General features: G+C 39.9%; 1 protein-coding gene across 6 annotated transcripts in view; it reads right to left on the bottom strand.

The window, feature by feature from the left end:
* Positions 1 to 12,739: 12,739 nt before the first annotated feature.
* Positions 12,740 to 24,940, bottom strand: part of MAP3K4 (mitogen-activated protein kinase kinase kinase 4) — a 128,921-nt gene continuing 116,720 nt past the window's right edge. For 5 of the 6 annotated variants that reach the window (XM_004044921.5, XM_004044922.5, XM_019029886.4 and 2 more), the window contains 8 exons: positions 23,390 to 23,581; positions 22,146 to 22,216; positions 21,256 to 21,372; positions 20,200 to 20,359; positions 18,156 to 18,278; positions 17,345 to 17,451; positions 14,818 to 14,997; positions 12,740 to 13,270 (listed from right to left, as the gene is read on the bottom strand). In XM_004044921.5, the coding sequence (XP_004044969.2) occupies positions 13,250 to 13,270; positions 14,818 to 14,997; positions 17,345 to 17,451; positions 18,156 to 18,278; positions 20,200 to 20,359; positions 21,256 to 21,372; positions 22,146 to 22,216; positions 23,390 to 23,581 (971 nt within the window). In that variant the 3' untranslated portion in view covers positions 12,740 to 13,249. Of the gene's footprint in view, positions 13,271 to 14,817; positions 14,998 to 17,344; positions 17,452 to 18,155; positions 18,279 to 20,199; positions 20,360 to 21,073; positions 21,165 to 21,255; positions 21,373 to 22,145; positions 22,217 to 23,389; positions 23,582 to 24,940 lie in introns of those variants that run through there. The other variant, XM_055391398.2, reaches the window with a different exon arrangement.

The raw sequence follows: 24,940 nt of genomic DNA, 5'->3' as shown, positions 1-24,940 counted from the left end.
CTAGGCAGCACAGCTTACTGGATTGGATGTAATAAAATTGACTGAAACTTTAACTTGGAAAAATGCACGTCTCTACACTGCCTCACCCAGTATCTGCAGGGAAAGTGGAATGGCCCTGCAGTGGACCCCTGCTACCTCCCTTGCCTGGTCTGGGCCATTCTAGCCCTTTGCCCCACTGCCCTGCCTCTTCCAGCTTTACCATGATGCCATGCTCTCCCCGCCCCTCTCCCCAGGCTTCATTCTCTTTCTCCCTCCTTATGACTGCATTCCTCAGAGCCTTTGCCTGAACTTCCCTCTCTAGGCCAATTCCCCATCATCTCTTACCAGGATGAGAGAAAACGCTGGGGGTGGGGCCAGGGTGGGGACATGTCTCACATTTAACTACCTATGCAAGATCTGTCTGTCTCCCTGATTATGGACTATATACTCCATGAGGGCAGGGATGTCTGTTTTGTTGCATGAAGATTAGTGTAAATCCACGGCACAGAATGCAGCGCTCTTGCTACTGTCAGAACACCTACAGCAACCGTCGGTTCTGACACTCTCTAAAAACGTATCGACAAACTGAAGCGAGGCCTGGGAAAGCCAAGACAGTTTTAGAAAACTATTAACTTGGGAAGCAGAGATGAATGACTTAGTGAGGGGAGACAGCAATATTCAAATACGTACAGGAATAGTCAAGTATAGACAGCATGAGCAAGCAATATGATGAGGTTGATTTCAGCCCAAAACAAAAAAAATATTTTACAGTAATTAACTCTGAAGTGGAAGCAGAGGCAATGGAGGAAGATTGTGAGTAAGGAATAAAATGCAATAGAAACAGTATATCCTGGAGTTGTGTGACAAAGCAACCCTGTCAACTTTGAGGAGGACAGATGACATGAAAATGAAGGTGGTTAGAAAACCACTGAAGTTGCACAAGTGTCTACAGTAAGTCACTCTGCAACAGCAATGATTCCAACAGACTAGGAACAAAGCACCTAACGATTCATGAAAACAACTGTGCTCCTACGGCTGACAACAGCTGTCTCAAGAAGAGAAAAAGCGACTTGACAAAATGCCAGAACACTGGAGCAGGTTACCAGAGGACTTGCCCCAGAGTGGAAAGCCTGTGACCCTTCTGTTAATTCAGGGGAGGCTGGGAATTTGCGAGGCTATTAGGTTACAGGGATGGATGACGTGACAAACATTTCAAGCAGCGCATGTCATGGGAATTTCCATCACAGTGTTAAATCTGTGACTCGCCATGACCTCAGACACCACACTAACAAGTTACCTGCTTCATCACATGGCCAATAACAAACCGATCCCTTCTGGGAAAATACACTGATCTTTTAACAGGAAAAAAAAGAGCAAGCTTCAAAGGACAGACTCATACTCCCATAGGTAGAAATGCAGTCTTCAACAGCAAGCTGAAACTCTTCTTGGCCATTTTGGATTTTTGTAAAAGCTTTTAAAACCTAAACAGAGTCTGTAAACATAAAGGAATGTCCACAGATCTTCATGGCTGCTGTGCCCTGGGAGATGACACCTCATTTCCCGTGTCACCACACAACATGCCTTTGAAAGCCCTGCTTTAGAGCTGCCTTCAGTATCCTGTATAAGCCCAGGAAACCAGTCTTGTTATCTCAGCCACCACACCTGAGCAGAGTGTAGTCCACCTTTTTACTGCAGTATAGAAAACAAGGTAGCATTATACATCCAGCTCCCAGAGGGGGTTGCTTCTGAAAGAGGATACACTTGTATATAAACTCTGCTAGACTAAGAAGAATGCACTGTTTCTTAATTTTGTTTAGTGTTCTAGAGCGGGGGTTGGCTGATTCTGGCTGCAGCCCCACCTGGCCTGCAGCTTGCTTTGGAAATAAAGTTTTGCTGGGCACAGCCACATCTATTCACCTGCACATGATCTGTGGCTGCTTTCGTGCCCAACAGCAGAGCTGAGTTGTTGTGACCAAGACTGTATGGACCACAAGACCAAAATATTCACTCTTTGGCCCTCTCCTGGAAAGGGCCACCAACCCTGGGCTAAGGAATATAATCCCAGCAGACTGAGGCTGATATGCAGAAGGGAAAAAAAAGCTACCCCTTGATTTTATATTATTACTTTTTTTTTCTTATTGAGACACCACCTTTAGAATGTGTTTGAGATATAAGCTCTATTTACAAACTATTTTTTAAAATGCTCTGGAAGATTATTTTTACCATCATTTTTGTCTTGACCACAGTCTGTCTCAAGAAACTTTCAAAAAGATGAGTAAATTAAACCCAAAGTATACAGAAGGAAAGAATAAAGATTAGTATGGAAAAAAATGGAAACCAGCAAAACGAGAGAGTATTAATGAAATCAGAATTTGATTCTTTGAAAAGGCCAACGAAATTGATTATTAGCCAAGAAAGAAAGCACAAAAGCAGACATCACTACCAGCCTTAGAAAAATTAAAAGTATTATTAGGGAATACCATGAACAACTGTATGTCAACAAATTAGACAACTCAGCTAAAATGGACAAATTCCTACAGACTTAAATTACTGAAACTAACTAGAGGAGAAAGTCTGGGGAGGGCAAATGGCAGATGGGAGGCAGGACTAACTTGCAGCTCCCTCTCAGATGGACAGAGCAGTGTGTGGAGACTCATATGATAAACTTTTGCTCCAAGAACTACACATACCAGGAAAGCAAAAAGAATTCACAGACCCTTTGAAGGAGGTGGATTGCCGCTGCAGGCTCTGTGGGCAGCCGACAGATGAACTGTGAGTGCTAGCTTTCTCAGCTGGGAGCTTTGTAGCCTGGAGCAAGTTCTCAGGCCTGCTCACTGGCTGCCTGGGAGTAAACTCCCTGCTTTTGTAGGGGACATGGTGGGAATGAGACTGGCCTTTTGGGCCCTGGGTAAGGCCAGCGACTGCCGGCTTTCCCCTGCTTCCTGGGTGACCTGTGTGACACAGCAGAGGCAGCCACAATTCCCTTCGGAACATAACTCCATTGGCCTGGGAACCACACCCCTGTCCCCCATAGCAGCCACACCAAGCCCTGCCCAGGAGAGGCTGAGCTCAGACCTGCTTAACCCTGCCTCCACCTGATGATCTTTCTCTACCCGCCCTCGTAGCTGAAGACAAAGAACATATAATGTCTTGGGAGCTCTAAGGCCCTGCCCACCGCCTCATCCGCCCCATACCACCACAGCTGACAGGCTTTTCATCCACCCCATACCACCACAGCTGATACGCTTTTCATCCGCCCTATACCACCACAGCTGATAGGCTTTTCATCCGCCCCATACCACCACAGCTGATAGGCTTTTGAAAGCACCACCTCCTGGCTGGAGGCCAACCAACACAAAGCAAGCTCACTTAACAAAAATAAAACCAAGGACCCTCACAGAGTCCACTTCATTCCCCTGATGCCTCCACCAGCACCAGGTGCTGGTATCCATGGCTGAGAGACATGAAGACAGATCACATCACAAGACTCTTTGCAGACACTCCCCTGGACCAGCCCAGAGCCCAGTAGCTCCGCTGGGTGGCTAGATCCAGAAGAGAAATAAAAATCACTGCGGTTCAACTCTCAGGAAGCCCCATCCCTGGGGAAAGGGGAGACCACCACATCAAGGGAGCACCCCGTGGCACAAAGGAATCTGAACAGCAGCCCTTGAGTCCAAGATCTCTCTGACATAGTCTATTCAATTGAGAGGGAACCAGAAAAACAATTCTGGTGATATGACGAAACAAGGTTCTTTAACACCCTCAAAAGATCACACAAGCTCACTAGCAATGAATCCAAATCAAGACAAAATCTCTGAATTGCCAGAAAAAAATTCAGAAGGTCGACTGTTAAATCGAGGAGGAACCAGAGAAAGGTGAAGTCCAACTTAAAGAAATAAAATTATGTAGGATATGAATGGAAAAATCTCCACTGAAACAGCCTAAATAAAAAACAATCACAACTTCTGGAAACAAAGGACACACTTGGAGAATTGCAAAATGCACTGGAAAGTCTCAACAACAGAATCAAACAAGTAGAAGAAAGAACATCAGAGCTTGAAGACAAGGCTTTCAAATTAACCCAGTCTGACAAAGAAAAAAAGAATTAAAAACAATGCCTCCAAGAAGTTTGGGATTATGTTAAACGATCAAACCTAAGAATAACTGGTGTTCCTAAAGAAGAAATCTAAAAGTTTGAAAAACATATTTGAGGGAATAATCAAGGAAAACTTCCTGAGCCTTGCTAGAGATCTAGACATCCAAATAAAGAAGCTCAAAGAACGCCTGGGGAATTTACCACAAGAAGATCACTGCCTAGGAACACAGTCATCTGTTTAATGTCAAGATGAAGGAAAGACTCTTAAGAGCTGTGAGGCAAAAGCATTAGGTAACCTATAAAGGAAAACCTATCAGATTAACAGCAGATTTCTCAGCAGAAACCCTACAAGCTGGATGGGACTAGGGTCTTATCTTTACCCTCTTAAACAAAATTATCAGCCAAGAATTTTGTATCCAGGAAAACTAAACATCATGTATGAAGGAAAGATAGTCTTTTTCAGACAAACAAATGCTGAATTTGCCACTACCAAGCTAGTACTACAGGAACTGCTAAAAGGAGCTCTAAATCTTGAAACAAATCCTAGAAACACATCAAAACAGAACCTCTTTAAAGCAGGAATCTCACAGGACCTATAAAACAAAACAATGAAAAAAAAAAAAAGGGATTCAGGCAACAAACAGCACAATGAATAGAACAGTACCTCTAAGGCCAATACTAACATTGAATGTAAATGGCCTAAATGCTCCAGTAAAAGACACATAATGGCAGAATGGCTAAAAATTCACCAAGTATCTGCTGTCTTCAAAAGACCCACCTCACACATAAAGACTCACATAAACTTAAGGTAAAGGAGTGAAAAAAGACATTCCATGCAAATGGACATCAAAAGCAAGCAGGAGTAGCTATTCTTATATGAGACAAAACAAACTTTAAAGCAACAGCAGTTAAAAAAGACAAAGAGAGGGGAGGCTGAGGCAGGATAATCGCTTGAACCTAGGAGGCAGAGGTTACAGTGAGCTGAGATTGCACCACTGCACTCCAGCCTGGGCAACAAGAGTGAAACTCTGTCTCAAAAAAAAAAAAAAAAAAAAAAGGACAAAGAGGGACATTATATAATGATAAAAGGACTAAACCAACAGGAAATTGTCACAATTCTAAAATATATATGCGCCTAACACTGGAGCTCCCAAATTTATAAAACAATTACTACTAGACCTAAGAAATGAGACAGACAGCAACAACAATACTAGGGGGAACTTCAATAACCCACTGACAGTACTAGACAGGTCATCAAGACAAAGTCAACAAACAATGGACTTAAACTATACCCTAGTACAAATGGACTTAACAGGTATTTACAGACTATTCTATACTCAACAACTGCTCTTATTCATCAGCACATGGAACATTTTCCAAGACAGACTATATGATAGGCCATAAAACAAGTCTCAACAAATTTAAGAAAATCAAAATTATAGCAAGTACTCTCAGACTACAGTGGAATAAAACTGGAAATCAACTCAAAAAGGAACCCTCAAAACCATGCAAATACATGGAAATTAAATAACCTGCTTCTGAATGATCACTGGGTCAACAATGAAATCAAGATAGAAATTTAAAAATTATCTAAACTGAACAATAATAGTGACACAACCTATCAAAACCTCTGGGATACAGAAAAGGTGGTGCTAAGAGGAAATCCTGTTCATAGCATTAAATGCCTACATCAAAAAGTCTGAAAGAGCACAAACAGAAAAGCTAAGGTCTAGAAAAGGAGCTAGAAAACAAGAACAAACCAAACCCAAACACAGTAGAAGAAAAGAAATAACCAAGATCAGAGCAGAACTAAATCAAATTGAAACAAACAAAAAAATACAAAAGATAAATGAAATAAAAAGCTGGTTTTTGAAAAGATAAATAAAATTTATAGACCAATTGCAAAACTAAGCAAAATAAGAAAAGAGAAGATCCAAATAAGCTCAATTAGAAATGCAACAGGAGATATTACAACTGATACCACAGAAATACAAAAGATCATTCAAGGCTATTATGAACAACTTTATGCACATAAACTAGAAAACCCAGAGGAGATGGATAAATTCCTGGAAATCTGCAACCTTCCTAGATTAAATCAGGAGAAACAGAAACTCTGAACAGACTAATAACAAGCAGTGAGACTGAAATAGTAATAAAAAAATTGTCAACACAAAAAAAGTCCAGCCCCAGGCAGATTCACAGCTGAATTCTTTCAGACATTCAAAAAAGAATTGGTACCGATCCTATCAACACTATTCCAAAAGACAGAAAAAGAGGGAATCCTCCCTAAATCATTCTATGAAGCCAGTATCACCCTAATACCAAAAGCAGGAAAGGACATAACAAAAAAAACTAGACACCAATATCCCTGATGAACATAGATGCAAAAATCCTTAACAAAATACAAGCTAAGTGAATCCAACATGAATCTTTATTAAAAAGATAATCCACCATGATCAAGTGGGTTTCATACCAGAATGCAGGGATGGTTTAACATCCACAAGCCAATAAATGTGATACACCACATAAACAGAATTAAAAACAAAAATCACATGATCATCTCAATGGAAAGAGAAAAAGTGTTTGACAAAATGCAGCATCCTTTTATGATTAAAACTCTCAGCAAAATCGGCATAGAAGGGACATACCTTGAGGTAATAAAAGCCACCTATGACAAACCCACAGCCAACATTATACTGAAGGGAGAAAAGCTGAAAGCATTCCCCCTGAGAACTGGAACAAGACAAGGATGCCCACTTTCACCACTTCCATTCAACATAGTACTGGAAGGTCTAACCAGAGCAATAAGACAAGAGAAAGATATAAAGGGCATCCAAATTGGTAAAGAGGAAATCAAACTGTTGCTGTTTGCTTTTGATGAAGGTATACTTAGAAAACCCTAAAGACTCTTCCAAAAAGCTCCTAGAACTGGTAAATGAATTCAGCAAAGTTTCTGGATACAAAATTAATGTACGCAAATCAGTAGCCCTACTGTATATCAACAGTGAGCAAGCTGAGAATCAAATCAGTAACTCAACCTCTTTTACAATAGCTGCAAAAAAAAAAAAAAACAACAACAAAAAAACAAAAAAAAAACACCCCACTGAACCAAGGAGGTGAAAGACCTCTAAAAGGAAAACTACAAAAACACTGCTGAAAGAAATCACAGATGGCACAAACAACTGGAAACAAATCCCCGGCTCATGGATATGTAGAATCAATATTGTGAAAATGACCACACTGCCAAAAGCAATCTACAAATTGAATGCAATTCACATCAAAATACCACAATAATTCTTCACAGAACTAGAAAAAAACAATTCTAAAATTCATATGGAACCCAAAAAAGAGTCTGTATAGCCAAAGCAAGACTAAGCAAAAAGAACAAATCTGGAGGCACTATATTACCCAACTTTAAACTATAAGGCCATAGTCACCCAAACATTATGGTACTGGTATAAAAACAGGCATACAGACCAATGGAACAGAATAGAGAACCCAGAAATAAAGCCAAACACTTAGAGTCAACTGATCTTTGACAAAGCAAACAAAAACATAAAATGGGGAAAGGATACCCTATTCAATAAATAGTGCTGGGATAACTGGCAAGCCACATGTAGAAGAATGAGACTGAATCCTCATCTCTCACCTTATACAAAAATCAACTCAAGGTGGATCAGAGATTTAAATCTAAGACCTGAAACCATAAAAATTCTAGACAGTAACATTGGAAAAACGCTTTTAGACATTGGCTTAGGCAAATACTTTATGACTAAGGACACAAAAGCAAATACAACAAAAACAAAGGTAAACAGATGGGACTTAATTAAACTAAAAAGCTTCTGCACGGCAAAAGAAATAATCAGTAGAGTAAACAGAAAACTCACAGAGTGGGAAAAAATCTTTGTGATCTATACATCCAACAGAGGACTAATGTCCAGAATCTACAAGGAACTCAAATAAATCAGCAAGAGAAAAAAAAAAACAAAACAATCCCATCAAAAAGTGGGCTAAGGACATGAATAGACAATTCTCAAAAGAAGATATACAAATGCCAACAAACCTAAAAAAAATGCTCAACATCACTAATGATCAGAGAAATACAAGTCAAAATCACAATGAGATACCACCTTACTGCTGCAAGAATGGCAATAAAAAGTTAAAAAATATAGATGTTGGCGTGGAGGCGGTGAAAAGGTAACATCTTTACACTATTGGTGGGAATGTAAACTAGAACAACCACTATGGAAAACAGTATGGAGATTTCTTAAAGAACTAAAAGTAGATCTACCATTTGATCCAGCAGTCCCACTCCTGGGTATCTACCCAGAGGAAAAGCAGTCATTATATGAAAAAGGTACTTGCACACGCATACTTATAGCAGCACAATTTGCAAATGCAAAAATATGGAACCAGCCCAAATGCCCATTAGTCAATGAGTGGATAAAGAATATCTAGTGTGTATGTATGTATGCATGCATGTATGTGTGTGTGTGTATATATAGATATATATATACACACTGTATATATATACATATATATGTGTATATATGTGTATATATATGTATGTATGTATGTGTATATATATGTATAGAGAGAGAGAGAGAAAGGCAACGAACAATCTGGAAATGAAATTATTATTTTCACCCACAGTAGCAATAAAAAGAATACTCAGTAATACATATGGAATACTACTCAGTCATAAAAAGGAATGAAATAATGGCATTTGCAACAACCTTGATGGAACTGGAGACCATTATTCTAAGTGAAGTAACTCAGGAATGGAAAACCAAACATTGTGTGTTCTCACTCTTAAGTGGGAGCTAAGCTGTGAGGACACAAAGGCATAAGAATGATACAACGGACTCTGGAGACTCAGGGGAAAGGGTGGGAGGGCGGCGAGGGATAAAACAGTACACACTGGGTACGGTGTACACTGCTTGGTGATGGGTGTACCAAAATCTCAGAAATCACCACTAAAGAACTTATTCATGTAACCAAACACTACCTGTTCCCCAAAAACCTTTTTTAAAAAAAAAAAAATGACACACATACACACACACACGGAAATAAAGTCCAAATAGACCTGCAAGAAGCAAAAAGACTGGATTAGTAACATAAAATATTCCCAAAAAGAGAACTCACTCATGCCTAGCTAGTTTCACTACTGAATTCTATCAAACATGTAAAGGAATTTGGTTACGCACACACATACACACACACACACACACCAATCCTTCACAATCTCTGAGAAAACAGAGAAGAGGGAAATTTCCAAACTCACTCTATGAGGCCAGCATTACCCTGATACCAATGCCAGAAAACAACATCACAAGAAATAAAAAAACTACAAGAGCAATATCTTTCATATAATATGGAAGCAAAGGCCCTCAACAAAATACTGCAAATGAATGCAGCCACACATAAAAAGGAATACACCCAATGATCAACTAGGGCTTATCTCAGGAATACAAGATTGATTTAACACCCCCAAATCAATTAATGTAATATACCATATTACAACCCAGTAAAGTAGAAAACCTTACAATCATCTCAACAGATAAAGAGCATCTGACAAAATAAAACACCCATTCATGACAAAAATGCTCTCAACAAACCAGAAATAGAAGGGAACTTCCTCCAATGGAAAAAGGGCATTAATGAAAAACCTGTAACACCATACTTAATGGTGAAAGAATGAGTAATTTCCAGCTAAGATAAAAATGTCAAAAATATGACAAGGATGTCCATTCTCATCACCACTATTCAACACTGTACTGGAAGGTCTAGCCAGTGCAATTAAGCAAGAAAAAGAAATGAAAGGTATCCAGAGTCTAGAATGTAAAGGAAGAAGTAAAACTTTTTATTCATGGAAAGCATTATTTGTAGAAAATCCTATGGAGCCTACAAAAACAACTAATAGAACTATAAAATGAATTCAGCATACGATAAGAGATAAACATATAAAAATCAATTGTGTGTGTGTGTGTATATATATCCACACTCTATATATATGTGTGTGTGTGTGTACTCTGTGTGTGTGTGTGGAGAGTACACACACATACACACACACACATATATATATATCGGGGGGGCAATGAACAATCTGGAAATGAAATTATTATTTTCACCCATAGTAGCAATAAAAATAATACTTAGGAATAAACTTAAGTTCAAGAGGTATATGACAAAAATCACAAAACAGTGCTGAAGAAATACCTAAATAAATGGAGATATATCCTGTGTTAACAGACTGAAAGACTTCAGATTAAGAAAACAATACTCCCCAAGTTGTTCTACAGATTCTTTGCAATCCAATTCAAATCACAGGTGGTTTTGTTTTGCTTTTATGTAGAAATTGACAAAATGATCCTAAAATTCATATGGAAATGCAAATTACCCCAAATAGCCAAAATGAACCTGAAGAAGAAGAATAAAATTGGAGGACGCACACTTCCCATTTTTAAAACTAAATACAAAGCTGTAGTAACCAATACAGGATGGTACAAGACAGTATGGCGTAAGATAAACATAGAGATTAATGGAATATAATTGGAAGTCCAGAAATAAACCTTTTCATTTATGGTCAACTGATTTTCAACAAGGAATAGCCTTTTCAACAAATGATATTGGGCCAAATAAATATCCACATGCAGAAGAATGAATGTGGACCCTTATGTGATATCATACACAAAAATCAAAAATAGATGACAGGCCTAATGTAAGTGCTAAAACTCCAAAACTCTTAGAAAAAAATATAGATGTAAATCTTTGTGACCTTGGGTCAGGCAATGATTTCTTAGATATGATATCGAGAGCACAAGCAACAAGGACCAAGTTGATAAACTGGACTTCAAAAAAAAATTTTTAAATAGTACTTTTTCAAAAGACATTGTTAAAACAAAATGAAAAGACAAGCCACAGACTGGGGAAAAAAAAACATTTGCAAATCATATGTCCTGTAAGGACCTATATCCAGAACACATAAAAAAACTATTACAAACCAATAATAAGATGATGAATAACCCAATTTTAAAATGATTTGAACAGATGTTTCACCAAAGAAGATATCCAACAAGCACATGAAAAGATGTTCACTATCCTTAGGGAAATGCAAATCAAAACAGGATACCTCTTCACGTTAACTAGAATGGACATTATCCAAAAAAAGCACAATTGCAAGTATTGGAGAGGGTATGGAGAAGTTGGAACCCTCATACATTGCTAGTCGGAGGGTATAAGATGGTGCACCACTTTGGAAAACAGTTTGGAAGTTTAGGGAAATGCAAATCAAAACAGGATACTACTTTACACTAACTAGAATGGACATTATCAAAAAAAAGCACAATTGCAAATATTGGAGAGGGGATGGAGAAGCTGGAACCCTCACACATTGCTAGTGGGGGTATAAGATGGTGTACCACTTTGGAAAACAGTTTGGAAGTTTCTGAAAATGTTGAACATAGATATACCACATGACTCAGCAAATCTACTCCCAAGAAAAATGAAAACATTTTTGTACAAAAACTTCTATGGGAATATTCAAAGCAGCATTATTTATAATAACCAAAAAGTGGGCACAACCCAATCAACTAGCAAATGGATAAATAAACGTGTGGCAGTCTAACAGTCTCAGTAATAAAAAGGAATGACGTACTGAAACCCGCTACAACATGGATCAATCTCAGAAATATGCGAAGTGAAAGAAGACAGATACAAAATACCACATATTATAAAACTCTACGTATATGAAATGTCCAGAATAGGAAAATCTATAGAAATAGGAAATCGTTTAGTCGTTACCTAAGGCTGGAGGTGAGAATGGGGAGTGACCGCAAATGGACATGAGATTTCTTTTGGGGGTTATGGGAATGTTCTAAAATTGGACTGTGATGATGACTGCACAACTATGTAACTATACTAAAAGTTACTGAATTGTACCCTTCAAATATTATGCAAAATATAACTCAAAAAGCTGTATTTTAAGAAGTCTTAAAGTTCTAAGTGGTTGTATAAATCCTTTTGTGATGCCAATATTCTCTGGACATTAACTTCTTGGCTGAAGGGATCTACTCTTCTGAAGGAAGATTAATACAAAACCTGCATGAGAAATTACTTGCCCAGGGTCAATGGCTATGTGTGAGAAGTGAGAGTCAGTGATCTTCCAAAAAGATTTCAGGAAGCTTTATGGTCAATCTTTTTAAAAAATTTAATAGCAAAAACAAAAACAAAACAAAACACCAATGATGTATAATTTGGGCTGTTTTGGAAAGCTAACTGCTGAAATGTTTACTTCTGAAAAAGATGCTTTCTCATCAGATCATTCAGCAGTATTTACACTGACCTAGCACCTAAACATCTTGGTTTAAAAATAAAGTGAACTCCCAACATGTGATGACAAGGCTTAAACTTTTATCTGTTATAAACTTGCTGGTTAATAGAAACTAATGAAAAGGAACCACCTTACGTCATTAGTGTTGCTTCATTTATTTCCTCTGCTTTTCAGCGAGGCGATCCTAAAGGGACGCCGAACCCAGTGACCATCTTTAGCACTCATGATTGTGCTCCTCCTTTTGAGGAACAGATGAGTGAAAATGACAGACTTCTGTATCATACTGCGTTGGCTCATAAGCTGTTAACCATTAAAAGACAATATAACTGAGCTTTCCTAAAATAAACCATTTATTGAAAAAAGAACCTTTTTCTTAAATTTCAGTAATCAGCCTTTTGCATTACAAACCTGCAGCTTGCCAACAACAACAAAAAAGGTAAAGGTTTCACAGTCAGTGCACTCAACAAACAGGAGATTAAAAACAAGGTATGGGACGCCTGATAACACTACAACTTCTTTTGAACCTAGAAAGGTCACAACACTACGCTGATGTCACGGTTCTCAGTCGCGCGAGACACGGAGGAGACAGAGGCGATGGTCCGTGTACAGTAGTAATGGCACTTAACATGCAGCTTCTTTAACCTCGTGGCCACCAGCCCTCCAGAGGGCCTTTTGCCACATCAGACAAACAGGAGCAGCAGGAGAAGTGACGCTTGTCACCTGTGCAGTCTTCAGTCTTGGAAGGTTAAAAAGGCTTATACTGCTTCTCAGCACAGTCTTTATGTAAATATTACATACAGTAGTGATTAAGAGAATTTTCCAAGTCCATATTCTACTAGGCTTCATTCTTCATCTGTGCAAACCTGTGAGGAAGCAGGAGAGAGCTAAGCTCTTGGAGAGCCAGGTGTGTGCTTGTGCATACACGCAGTATGAGTCTTACGGGGAAGGCCCCATCCACTCATCCTGATGCTCCCAGCACTGTACTGGGCACAGAGGGAAAGGCTTAAGAAATGTAATGAACAATGGCAGAGGTAAGCTACTGCTCTAAAGTTAAGCCTGGGAATTGACTAATGAAAGCATTTTCTAAAACGCCTATATGCACTCTCAGGTCAATATAAATCGTTATGCGCTTCATAACTAAGACATAAATTGCTATTTAATTGCAAATCCCTAATGTCTCCATAGCTGATCCTGCTGCTTGCCCCTTACTCCCACTTTCCAATAAGAGCATCACCCCACTCTTCTGCCCCTTCCTTTCCTTTCCCAGGGACTCTCTCCTGCAGGGCCCTTGCAAGGCTCTTTTCTCCAGGGCTCTATTCTCATCCCCTTGTCCTCTGTGGACCCTCCCAGCAATACTTCTGTCTCCCATACCTGTGCCCTACCCCAAATCCCTCTTGAGTGCCAGCCCCAGATACCCAAATGCCCATGTGAAATCTCCAAGCAGATGCTCCAAATGTACCCCAAGCTTCATCCACCAAAGAGGACCCACCACCTCCCGACCCACCCCTCACCCAGCTGCTTCTTTCCCTACTCTGGCAAATGGAGTCTGTGACCTGATGACACAAACCAGAAACCTGGGAGCCACCCTAGATTCCTCCCCTCACTCACCTTTCATATCCAATCAGGGGTCAGCCACGGCACTCTAACTCTTAAATGCCACTGTTCACTCACCCGGAACGCCCTCTCCCAACCCCTTGGCTGTATCAGAACCTTCTCAATTCCTTTGCCTCTAGAGTGATCTTTCTAAAACTCTATGTCATCATTTATGTTTATAATAAAATGGAAACTCCTTCATGTTGCTCCTGGTTACTGTTCTAGCCTTATCTTCCTGCCCTTGTCCACATGCTGTGTTCACCAGGATCTACCTACACAGGGCTCTGTGACCATCCCACTCTCCCGGAAGGGTGAGCGTTTCCAAGTTTCTTTACTTTGTCTTCCATGCCCCCTCCCCCACTTCTGACCTGGCCGTGGCTCTTAAACAACTAAGGTACCTCATTCTAGAGAAAAAAGAACTGAGATTCGCTGACTTAATTAAATTCCTCTTCTGAGTAACCTTATATACCATTATCACAGCTCTCAGTATAATGATTAGTCATTACCATCTTGACCTTCCAAGTAGACTATACACTCTCAAGAGCGGAAACTCTTTCATCCAGTCCCATCTAAAAGTCCATTTTACTGTCTCTGGTGTATCTCAAATGCACGATTAAAACAGATCAAGTGGAAGAACCTCAATGAACATTTTCCAAATGAAAAAACACATACAAAAATCCCTGGCATAATAATACATTTAGTTCCTTTCCACTTCAGATATAGCTACTTTAAAGTTTCAAAATTTCATTAACATCTTGATGCAAAACAGAACTTAAACACTTAAACATGAAAAAGACTATCCAGTAATCTGCCAAACCTTGACAAACGAATGGTCGAGGAGCTGGCTGGCGGTCCATCTCATCTTTGGGTCACTCTCAAGGCAGTGAGAAAGGAAGTCCTTTCCTTCAGGGCTTAATCTTTCAGGGATTGGTGGCTTATGTCCCATCCCCACTTTATACATAATTTGAAAGTTGTGCTCATACTCATGCCAAGGCCTCTAAAAAAGATGTTTTTAAAAAATCAGATTTTAATATTATACAGCCATAAACAACGCAAATGTTCAGTCTGTTTTTAAGCATCTCATCATTAATATATATCAGGGGACAGCAAATTTTTACTGAAAGGGCCAAACAATATTTTAGGTTGACAGGCCGTATGATCTCTATCACAACTATTCACTTATCTCATGGCAGCATGGTAGCAGCTATGGACAACACATAAATGAATATGACTGTTCCAACAAAACTTTATTTATAAAACAGGTGGCCAGCATAGTTTGCATACTCCATTTGGGGTGCACTATTTAGTCCAACAGTATCTAGAAGCCATCATCATGCAACTAAAAAATATAATACATAAAATGACATAAAAAAGTCTATAAAACCCAATTCTCTTATAGGGATGGTTAATATGCTACCTTATTGAAAAATAAAAATTCCATTAGTGCAAAGCTTATTTCATTATGATCCTATGAAAAATGAGATTCACAGCAGAAGGAAGTAAGTGTGTATGGCATTCTAATTTCTAAACTATTGTTTCGTCATTGCCAATATGTATTCTTCAATATGAGAACCTGTTCTTTTATGTGTGGCTTTACTGGAATAACACAGATATCACAACTGCCTTTCTATTTTAATGCTAATAGAAATAATGCTAGCTAATATTTACTGAGCACTTATATGTGATCTGTTTCAGCAGCTGCAAGGCATAGCTACATTATAATTAACTGATTTCCTACTAGTAACTTAACACTAACTTTTAACTTAGAAATGAAGGTTTCTAACTTTTTTGCTATAATAGTGTATGTGTACGGTAAGCTACCATGCACAGTTCGTGCGTGTCTTTTTACATTTGTATAACTGCTCATTATCATCATAAGATACATTTTCAGAAGCAGAAAACTTCTTGGTTTAAGTGCTATGTACATTTAAAATTTTGATAGAGATTGGAAATGTCTCCAGAGCAGCCCCACCACATGGAATTTCTGTCCAAAACATGTCTGTTTCTTTATATACTCTCTAAAAGATAGTATTCTCAATCTTTAAAAATGTCACTCAGCACTTTGGGAGGCTGAGGCAGGCAGATCATGAGGTCAGGAGTTCGAGACCAGCCTGGCCAACACAGTGAAACCCTGTCTCTACCAAAGTACAAAACTTAGCCAGGCATGGTGGCAGGTGCCTGTAATCCCAGCTACTTGGGAGGCTGAGGCAGAAGAATTGCTTGAACCCAGGAGGCGGAGGCTGCAGTGAGCCGAGATCATGCCACTTGCACTCCTGCCTGGCGACAGAGCGAGACTCCATCTCAAAAAAAAAAAAAAAAAAAAAAAAAAGTCACTCATATGCTAAGTAAAAAAAAAATGATTTCAATTTAAATATATAATTCTGGTTAATGAGGCTGTCATCTTTTCATGTTTTCTTTTGTTAACAGACAATCTTTTCAGAGCAGTTTTGGGTTTACAGAAAAACTAACTGGAAGGTACAGAGAGTTCCCATATCCCCCTCCCTGTCCCACAGTTTCCTCTACTATGTGTGGTTCGCGTTAGTATGCTCCATTTTTTAGAACTGATGAACCAATGTCAATGCACTATTGTTAACTGAAGTCCATAGTTTACATCAGGGTTCACTCTGTTGCACATTCTATGGGTTTGGACATACACATACTAACATGTATCTATCATCAGTGTATTCTACAGAGTAGGTTTACTCCCCTAAAAATTCTGTGTACTCCACTTATTCGTCTCTCTGTTCCCCCAGGTCCCTGGCAACCACTCATCTTTCTACCGTCCCTGTGGTTTTGCCTCTTCCCCAATGTCATTAGATGGAATCGCTCAGTGTGCAGGCTTTTTAGACTGGCATCTTTCATTACTTAGCCACATGCATTTAAGGTTCCTCCATGTCTTTCTGTGGCTCGATAGGGTGTTTCTTTTTATCTAAAGCTCAGTATACTCCTTTGTATGAATAATTTACTGAAGAACATGTTGGTTGCTTCCAAGTTTTGGTAATTATGAATAAAGCTGCTGTAAACATTCATGTGCGGGTTTTTGTGTGGACACATTGCCAACTTAATGTTGCTTTTTGTAACTGCTTGCTTCCCTGTGTTTTAATTAGAGGTTTATGCTTCTTAAATTCACTCATAAGAGTTCTCTGTGGCAGATATCTTACAAATATTTGTTTCCTGGTTTGTCATTTGTCTTAATCTTTTGATGGAGCAGATTTTTGTATCTAATAACGTTCGCTATTTAGTGTCCACAGTGTTTGTAATGAATAATCAATCCATAACTACTGTTCTGTCAATGCACAGTGCCCTTCTGAAGTTGCTCCGCCAGGTGTGGGGGCTCCGCTTACCTTGCCAGTCACCATCTCTATGACAACACACCCCAGACTCCAGATGTCGGCCGCACGCCCATGGCCCTCTCCTTTGGCACGAGTGATGACTTCAGGTGCCATGTATGCTTTAAAAGTCACAGATATGTTGAGAGTAATGGGTTATAAACATATCAACATGTATTAATAGAGCCAAGCAATAAATTAATATTGTACAATATTATCTTCCTGCATTAGGTAATGGGAAATATCAAAAATTTACAGACAGTTCAAGTCAACTTGTTGAACAAACTTTTTAGGTGACAAATTCTCTTTTAAAAGACAATTTTTGAATGTACACATTTTCAAATTAATTGTATTCACAATGAAAATAGAAAATTTAACCTGCAAAGGAGGAGGCAAAATTTCATGGCACTAAGTGATCAAAACGAATCATTACCATTTAATCATAGTGTTGTTTAGACAAGGTAGTGGACAGGCAGGCAGCCAACGAGACTGGTGTATGCTGAGTGATTCGGGGTGAGCCACATTACAGAGCACAAACAATGTCTACATTTTTTAAGTTTTAAGAAAAACAATGCAAACAACAAAAGAGTTGTTCTGGTGAGAAAAAGGGCTTTCCTCTCTCCTGTAACCTAAAAGGAGTCATTTAATTCACCAATGTGACAGCCGCTCTTGCGTGGGAGCCCAAGTGTGTGAGGAAGCGGTCCTTCTCACGACTGAAAACCTTTACCTGCTCTCCCAACTCTACTGACAAAGGTGAAGGGAACATGCAGGCCCCAAGCAGGCTGCATGAAGTCAGAGTGCAAAGAACAACCAGGCTGGTCCCTACCTGCTGTCCCCAGGGTGCTGTTCACTTCACCAGGCATGGTCTGGGCATTGTTTTTGAGCTTTACTGAACATCCAAAATCTCCCAGTTTGATTAATCCAGATGAGGTAAGGAAGATATTGGCACCTAAAAAGAAAGAAGCAGTTGTTACGCAGCCCCTGAAACACAATGTGGGCAAGGTTACATGGTAATCTAAACGACCAGGAACTTCATTCACAAGCTAAACAATCGAAAGGCTTATGAAATTTGACTTACAAAGTGTAATCATAGGAAGATTTGTAAGCCTTATTCACAAATTTTAATAAAAAGCAACAAAATTTTAACACCAGTGCAGGTAGCCTTGACCAATAAATTCTGAACTGAAATACATGCATAAATTCTAACATTAATAACCCACAGAGATACTTAAAAAGAAATCGCATACAAAACACAAGTGCTTGTTGTGGTGGCAGTCTGGAGAATGAGAGACGTGTACAATCAGCAGCGTCTGAAACAGGAAGCGACAGGTAGATGAGAGCTGCACACGCACTGCAGTTCTTCAGAGTCCCAGCTGAGGCCCTTGCATTTATATGACGTGACTGAAAACTGTTCTGCAATTTTCAAATATTCCTACAAGCAACATATATGCTTAACTTGTAGTCTAGTTAGAATTTGGGAATACTGTTCATCTCTCAGGACAGCTTGGCCTTTTGCTCTAGGCTGCAAGATATTATTGCTCCAACTAAGTCACACATCTCTGGCATTGTGTTCTATGGTACCTCCTTCGAAAAGCAACAACACAGAGCCAATGGAGTTAGACAAGCAGCCATCTGATGAGCTGAGGTCAACAGCGAATCCTCATAACTCAGTGCTCCCAGAGTTGATGCTCCCCACAATTGACTACGAGGGGCAGCTTGATCTTCTCGAGCGACTGTACATCTGTACCTTCTTAGCCATGCTGAACTAGAAAGCATTGGATAAGACACCAGTGAGCTGACCTGCTTCAGATTCTAAGGGAGTCTCTTCCTGCCACGGAACAAAACGTGCAAACACCATTTTGTGACAGTGGACAGAGACTGAGGATGGTGTCTGTGGCAGAACGACTAGAAATAGGCAGTGCTACGGCCTGGTACAGAGCCAGTTAAGCCAACACCAGGATGACCCCAGACACCAAAGCAAGGTAGTGGACAGGCAGGCAGCCAATGAGACCGGTGTATGCTGGGTGATTCAGGGTGAGCCACATTACAGAGCACGAACAACGCTTACACCCAGACCAAAGCAGACTGGTGTAATCCAAAATAACCTCCCACACTGGGTCTTGTCCCTGGTCAGAAGTCAGGTCAGTTCCTAAGTTAATGTGTTTAGGTTAGCCTCAGACTACAGGACAGAATGAAACTCTTCAGCCTAGGGCCAATTAAGCACAAAAATACTTCCCCATTTTAATTATCCTCAAGACTTGCAAATACAAAGGTCAGGGGCATGGCGTGGTTAAGGCAAATGCCACGGTGACCGTTCTGAGACAGAAGCCCAGCTATTCCCCTCGTGCTATGAGAAAAGCACTTTTAATCCATCAGCATGGCCAAAATAACCTTCAGCAGAACTCAATTTCAAGGTTTGTGTAAACAAACCCCATTCTTGTCTCAAAAACGTAGCCTCAAATTTACATGTGCACTTCTGATCTGATTTACTGTCGGTTTACATATTCATGATTTTCATATATAAATAGACAAGAATCCTGACACGAGAGAAAAAAAAGGTTGCTTTGATCACGAATGTCTGGTAAGTACACGGGCTATGCCAAATCAGCTTATAAAAATAGCAACCTTCATTTTGGGAAAACAGATTTCTCTAAAAGCAGTGTTGAACAGAAAGAGCAGACTCCTGGGTAGAGAGACATGAGTTCTACCTTGTTTCTGAATACAGGATCCTTATAGAGGCATATTTCAATGAAAGGTATTTCCATCTAGAGAAATCATATGTGGGAATGGGATGAGTGTCTTCAGAGCACCTGCCACGGGCTGGGTACCAGTGGCTCTGGCCCACAGCAGCCAGGCGGGTGTGGGATTACCTTTAATGTCACGGTGGACTATGCCATGCTCATGGAGGACGTTGATCGCAATGGTGATCTGCTTTGAATACAGCCTAATCACATGTTCCTGAAGTCCCAGCCTTGACACCTCTTCTAAAGTCCCCTCATCGCAGTACTCCATGAAGATGTACATTTCTTCCTGTGGGAGGAATAAAGGGCAGCTCTGTGTTTACGGTTTTCCTTACATGTACGCTAGTGAAAAATCTGGAAAACTTCCTAGGCCACACCCCAAAGGAACGTTCTTTCTAACGGTATACTACACTGGCCATCCTGAGCACTGAATGTGTCTCACAACAGTCGTTTCTAAGTCCTCTATAGAGGTGTCTGCCTGCCTCCTCTGTCTGGAATTATACAGCTCTTGGGGATAAGAACATCTCCAAATCACAGGGGATCAATTTCTATTATCCTCTGAAATTAAGTCTGCTATATAATCTCAGACAGGGACCAACAGGGCTGTCCCTACAAATACATTATTAAGTACTGAAACACATCCTTTTTAAACATAATTTGTAAAAACATTAAAAATGATCCATTTCCAACTTCCCCTGGAAGCTCATGCTCTACACCACGATGCTCCAAGTTATCCTCTTTCCCTCGACGTGTTTATTTCTAAACACAAGGGGGAAACTCAATTTGAGGTTTGAATTTTCTCTCATTTCACAATGGCTCCCTAAATACATACAAGAAAAAAAACCAGTATTACTTAACAGTGTACTCAACAGTGGTTCAGCAAAAAAATGGAAAAAAAGTCACAAGGAGTGGTGTAAGGGGCGTTTTAGAAGAATCTTCTGAATGGCAGGATGGGTTTCAGTGCTTTATGATGTCGGGTTAATGACTACAGTCTACAACTTACATTTTAGGAGGAACTCCTCTAGTTTCAGAGAGAAGGCAGAAATGATGTAACTCATGGAGATTTCCTGAGAATTAGGCAAAGTTACTGTGCTCTGAAATGAGAAGACCTGTGATGTAGAACAGGACTCCATTCTGTGCCCTCACTGATTCCTCACACAAAGAGTGGCATTAGGGTCAGCTTACTCTATGGAGCTCCACACCAAAATACCGAACCAGATTGGGGTGTTTGATGCCTTCGAATATTTTCAATTCGTCTGCAGTTTCCTTGATAGTCTTATGGTCATTAGGTTGAAATCGAATCTGTAAAGTGAGGTGACAAAAATGCTAACTGGCTTGATTTAATCACTCTACATTATACACATACACTGAAACATCATTTTGCACCCCATAAATATATGTAATCATGATTTGTCAATTAAAAACAACAAAAAATTAAGTAAAAAGGAAGTTTTTAGCCAAGCTAGAGTGAAGTCATAGAAGTGCGGGTAGGTCCCGGGCACAGAGGAGGAAGAGGCCCTGCTCCGAGAGGGAGTGAGGAGCGCCATGTGGAGGAGGAAGCGGCTCCACGGCAAGTGCAAGACGCTGGAGCCTCCCCTCTCCACTCCTCTCCTCCTTCCACGTCAAACCGGATGTCTCCACAGACAGCAGTGAGTCCTGTTTCTACTTCAGGTTCCCTGGCCCTTTCCCCATCCTACCTCCAGCGGTTTCAATGCTACTTGTTTCTGAAGCTTATCATAAATGTTATCTTCTCCCCCAAAGTGTCCCCATAAGACACTACTGTTAATCCTCTCCTCTAAGCCTTCATCAGACTTAGCTCTGCCACCCTCATAGGCCCTTCTCACACCTGTGCTGTTAGAATTGTCTGTGACTTATTATCCTCTCTGGAATCGTAAGCCCCTTCACTGCCTGTGTGTGTTATCTCAGTGCATCTGCCTGGTTGGTCCTGACTGTCGCAGTGCTGGTGCTGAAGACAGCTCTGTGCACAGAGAACTGAATCACGACCAGCGTCTATACGGAATTTCTATCACCCAGAGCCGCCAGGCCCAAAGGCCCCAGGGAGCCAGGTGACTCACCTCCTTCATGGCCATCAGCTCCCCGGTGTCGACGCTGATGCAGGTGTACACCTTCCCATACTGGCCTTCTCCTGTGAACAATGCAAACAAGCTGCACTTCCAGCCACTGCAGGGGGCTGTCTTACATTCCTTAAACTTGTAATAATACTGTCCAATTATTTTGGACGTATATTTATATATCTATAATTATGTTTACCGCAGTTTACTATTGCAAGATCCAAAATTTTTCTAAATGTTCCCTGATAACTAAAGTTTTAGGCAATCTCTTTAATATGTCTTACCTACAAGTATCTTCAAATAAAGCAGAACCGACTTTGGTAAATTCCAGGAGAAGCATGAAAATGACCAATAAAAGCAGCCTTGGTGCACACCTCTGAGCCCTCACACCCCTCAAGGAGATCTTGGCTGGGGCTGGGAGCAGCAGAAAACAGCCAGGACTAAGCCTGACCATTGTCTACCTCACTGGCACATGTCCAGGAGTGTGTGGTAGGAAACATTCCCCTAACATACCTTCTGGGACATTAAAGCAAGAGGATATGTGCCTGAACAAGACTGATAACAATAATTAATCCAATTTATAAAGTACTTGATTGTTTTCAGTGGTTTTTGCCCTCCTTGATAGCTCCAAGGAAATATCAGGTTTCCTCAGGCTGAATAAGTCCCATATTATTCATACAACTGTGTTCGCCCCCTTCAGACCTAGATGTGTGACAGATAAATATATTTAAGTGGGGAAACGATCTGAAACACAAGACTTCTTCCCTCACATAATTTACGACTATTTTACATGAAGCAATTCCACCTGGAAATTAATTAATTAATGAGGCAATGCTTTAGAAAAGAAAACTGTCTTGCCCTCATTTGTATCCAGTCTCTCTTCAAATCATGTTCTGCGTGTGTGTGTGTGTGTGTAGAGAGAGAGAGAAACTAGAACAAATGGGTCAAATTTTGGTACCTCTCCACTGGCAACTTCCAGGATTATTAAGTAAAACAATCCAATGCAATGAATCATTTAGAAATCTCTTTCTCATTCTAAAATCTCATTTTGTATTGCTCTAAGAATACATTTTACAAATTAAACAACCAAAAAAAAAATCCAGACCACTTTGCAAAAAGATAACAATGCATATTTGCTATGTCTACAAGAAAAAAGGGCCAACTCTATAGGATTCAACCTAAAGAAGTAAAACTATTGCTACTTCTAACAGGGACTATCTTGACATCATGCTCCTTAATTTCCTTACCAATTTTGTTTCCTCTTTGCCATTTGAAGGTCACCTTCCTCAAGCCAACATGCATAACATTATCATAGGACTTAGGCGTATCACAAACTTGACCAATGATATTCTTTCTCCTCATTTCTCGGTACCTCTTTTCTTCAAACAATCGGACTGACTTCTGGATAGCTTCTATGGGTCCTAGTTTAGAAGCAGTATCTGCAGAGAGAACCAAAACCTCATTAGTCCCAATCACTGTTATCAAGTCAGTTTCCAAAAGACAAACCAATAAAAATAGAGCAATATATATTAGCACTCCATTACAGCAAAGCTTATTATCTATTCAGATAAACAGCAGGTGAATTAAAGTTCTTCAAACACTACTCATTCCAGTATATGCCACCCCTTATACAGTACACACATAAAATATAAGCTAGTCATACAAAAATGATTTCCTTTCCCAAGAACGTTGGCTAAAATCTTGCAGTAATATACATGTCTCTAGTTTCTCCTCTCTCCATTCCACACTCTTGTTTGCCATATTATTAAAACATAAAATGTGATCATGTTACTGTCCTACATAAATTTAATTCACGAGGCCTGGAGCAGTGACTCATTCTTGTAATCCCAGCACTTTGGGAGGTGAGGTGGGCAGATCGCTTGAGCCTAGGAGTTCAAGACCAGACTGGGCAAAATGGCAAAACCCCATCTCTACAAAAAAATACAAAAGTTAGCCAGGTGTGGTGGTGCGTGCCTGTAGTCCCAGCTACTTGGGAGGCTGAGGTGGGAGGATCCCTTGGGCCCGGGAGGTAGAGGTTGCAGTGAGTCAAGATTGCACCACTGCACTCCAGCATGGGTGACAGAGTAAGACCAGGTCTCAAAAAAAAAAAAAAACAAAAAACCAAAAAACTTAATTCATGGTTCTCCACTACCTACTAACCAAATATCCAAACCCCTGCAGAATTTGGACCCAGTTTGTCTTTTCTATGTTTTCACACTAGCCAAACTGAAAGACTCTTACAGAACACACCAAACTACTTTACTTTCCACTTCCATTACTTTTACACCTTTCCCTCTGCCTAAAATATCTTCTTCATACCTGAGTATCTGTTGAGTGAATCTTACTCACACAGTGCAGCTGAAATGCCACGCCTCTTCTAGGAAGCCATCTCTGATGAGAAGGATTTTCCCTTCTCTGGGAAGAGTACAGAAAAAGGGCTCTAGAATCAAAATGCCTGGGATAAAATGCTGGCCTCACCATTTTCTAGGTGTTTGAGAATGGACAAGGTAATTAACTTCCTCACACATAAAAAACCTAATCTGTAAAATAAAGATAAAAATACCTATCTCACAGACCTACTGTGAGGATTTCATGAAATAATACCTGTAAAGCATTTAGCCCAGAGGCTAGAACACAGTAAAACTCAATAAATATTAGCTATTGCCATTATTCCTCATTTTCCCATCAGGCAATTTATCTCTATTTCTCCAACTTGTTTTATCATGACTCATACTAACAAATCACATTTAACAGTTCTGTGAGCTATTACCCTTACTACATGTGATTCTGATTTCATC

This window comes from Gorilla gorilla, chromosome 5 (genome assembly GCF_029281585.2).
Source record: "Gorilla gorilla gorilla isolate KB3781 chromosome 5, NHGRI_mGorGor1-v2.1_pri, whole genome shotgun sequence".
Classification (NCBI taxonomy): Eukaryota; Metazoa; Chordata; class Mammalia; order Primates; family Hominidae; genus Gorilla; species Gorilla gorilla.
The sequence above is the reverse complement of the archived record's forward strand: the minus strand, read 5'-3'. Positions and strand labels throughout refer to the sequence as shown.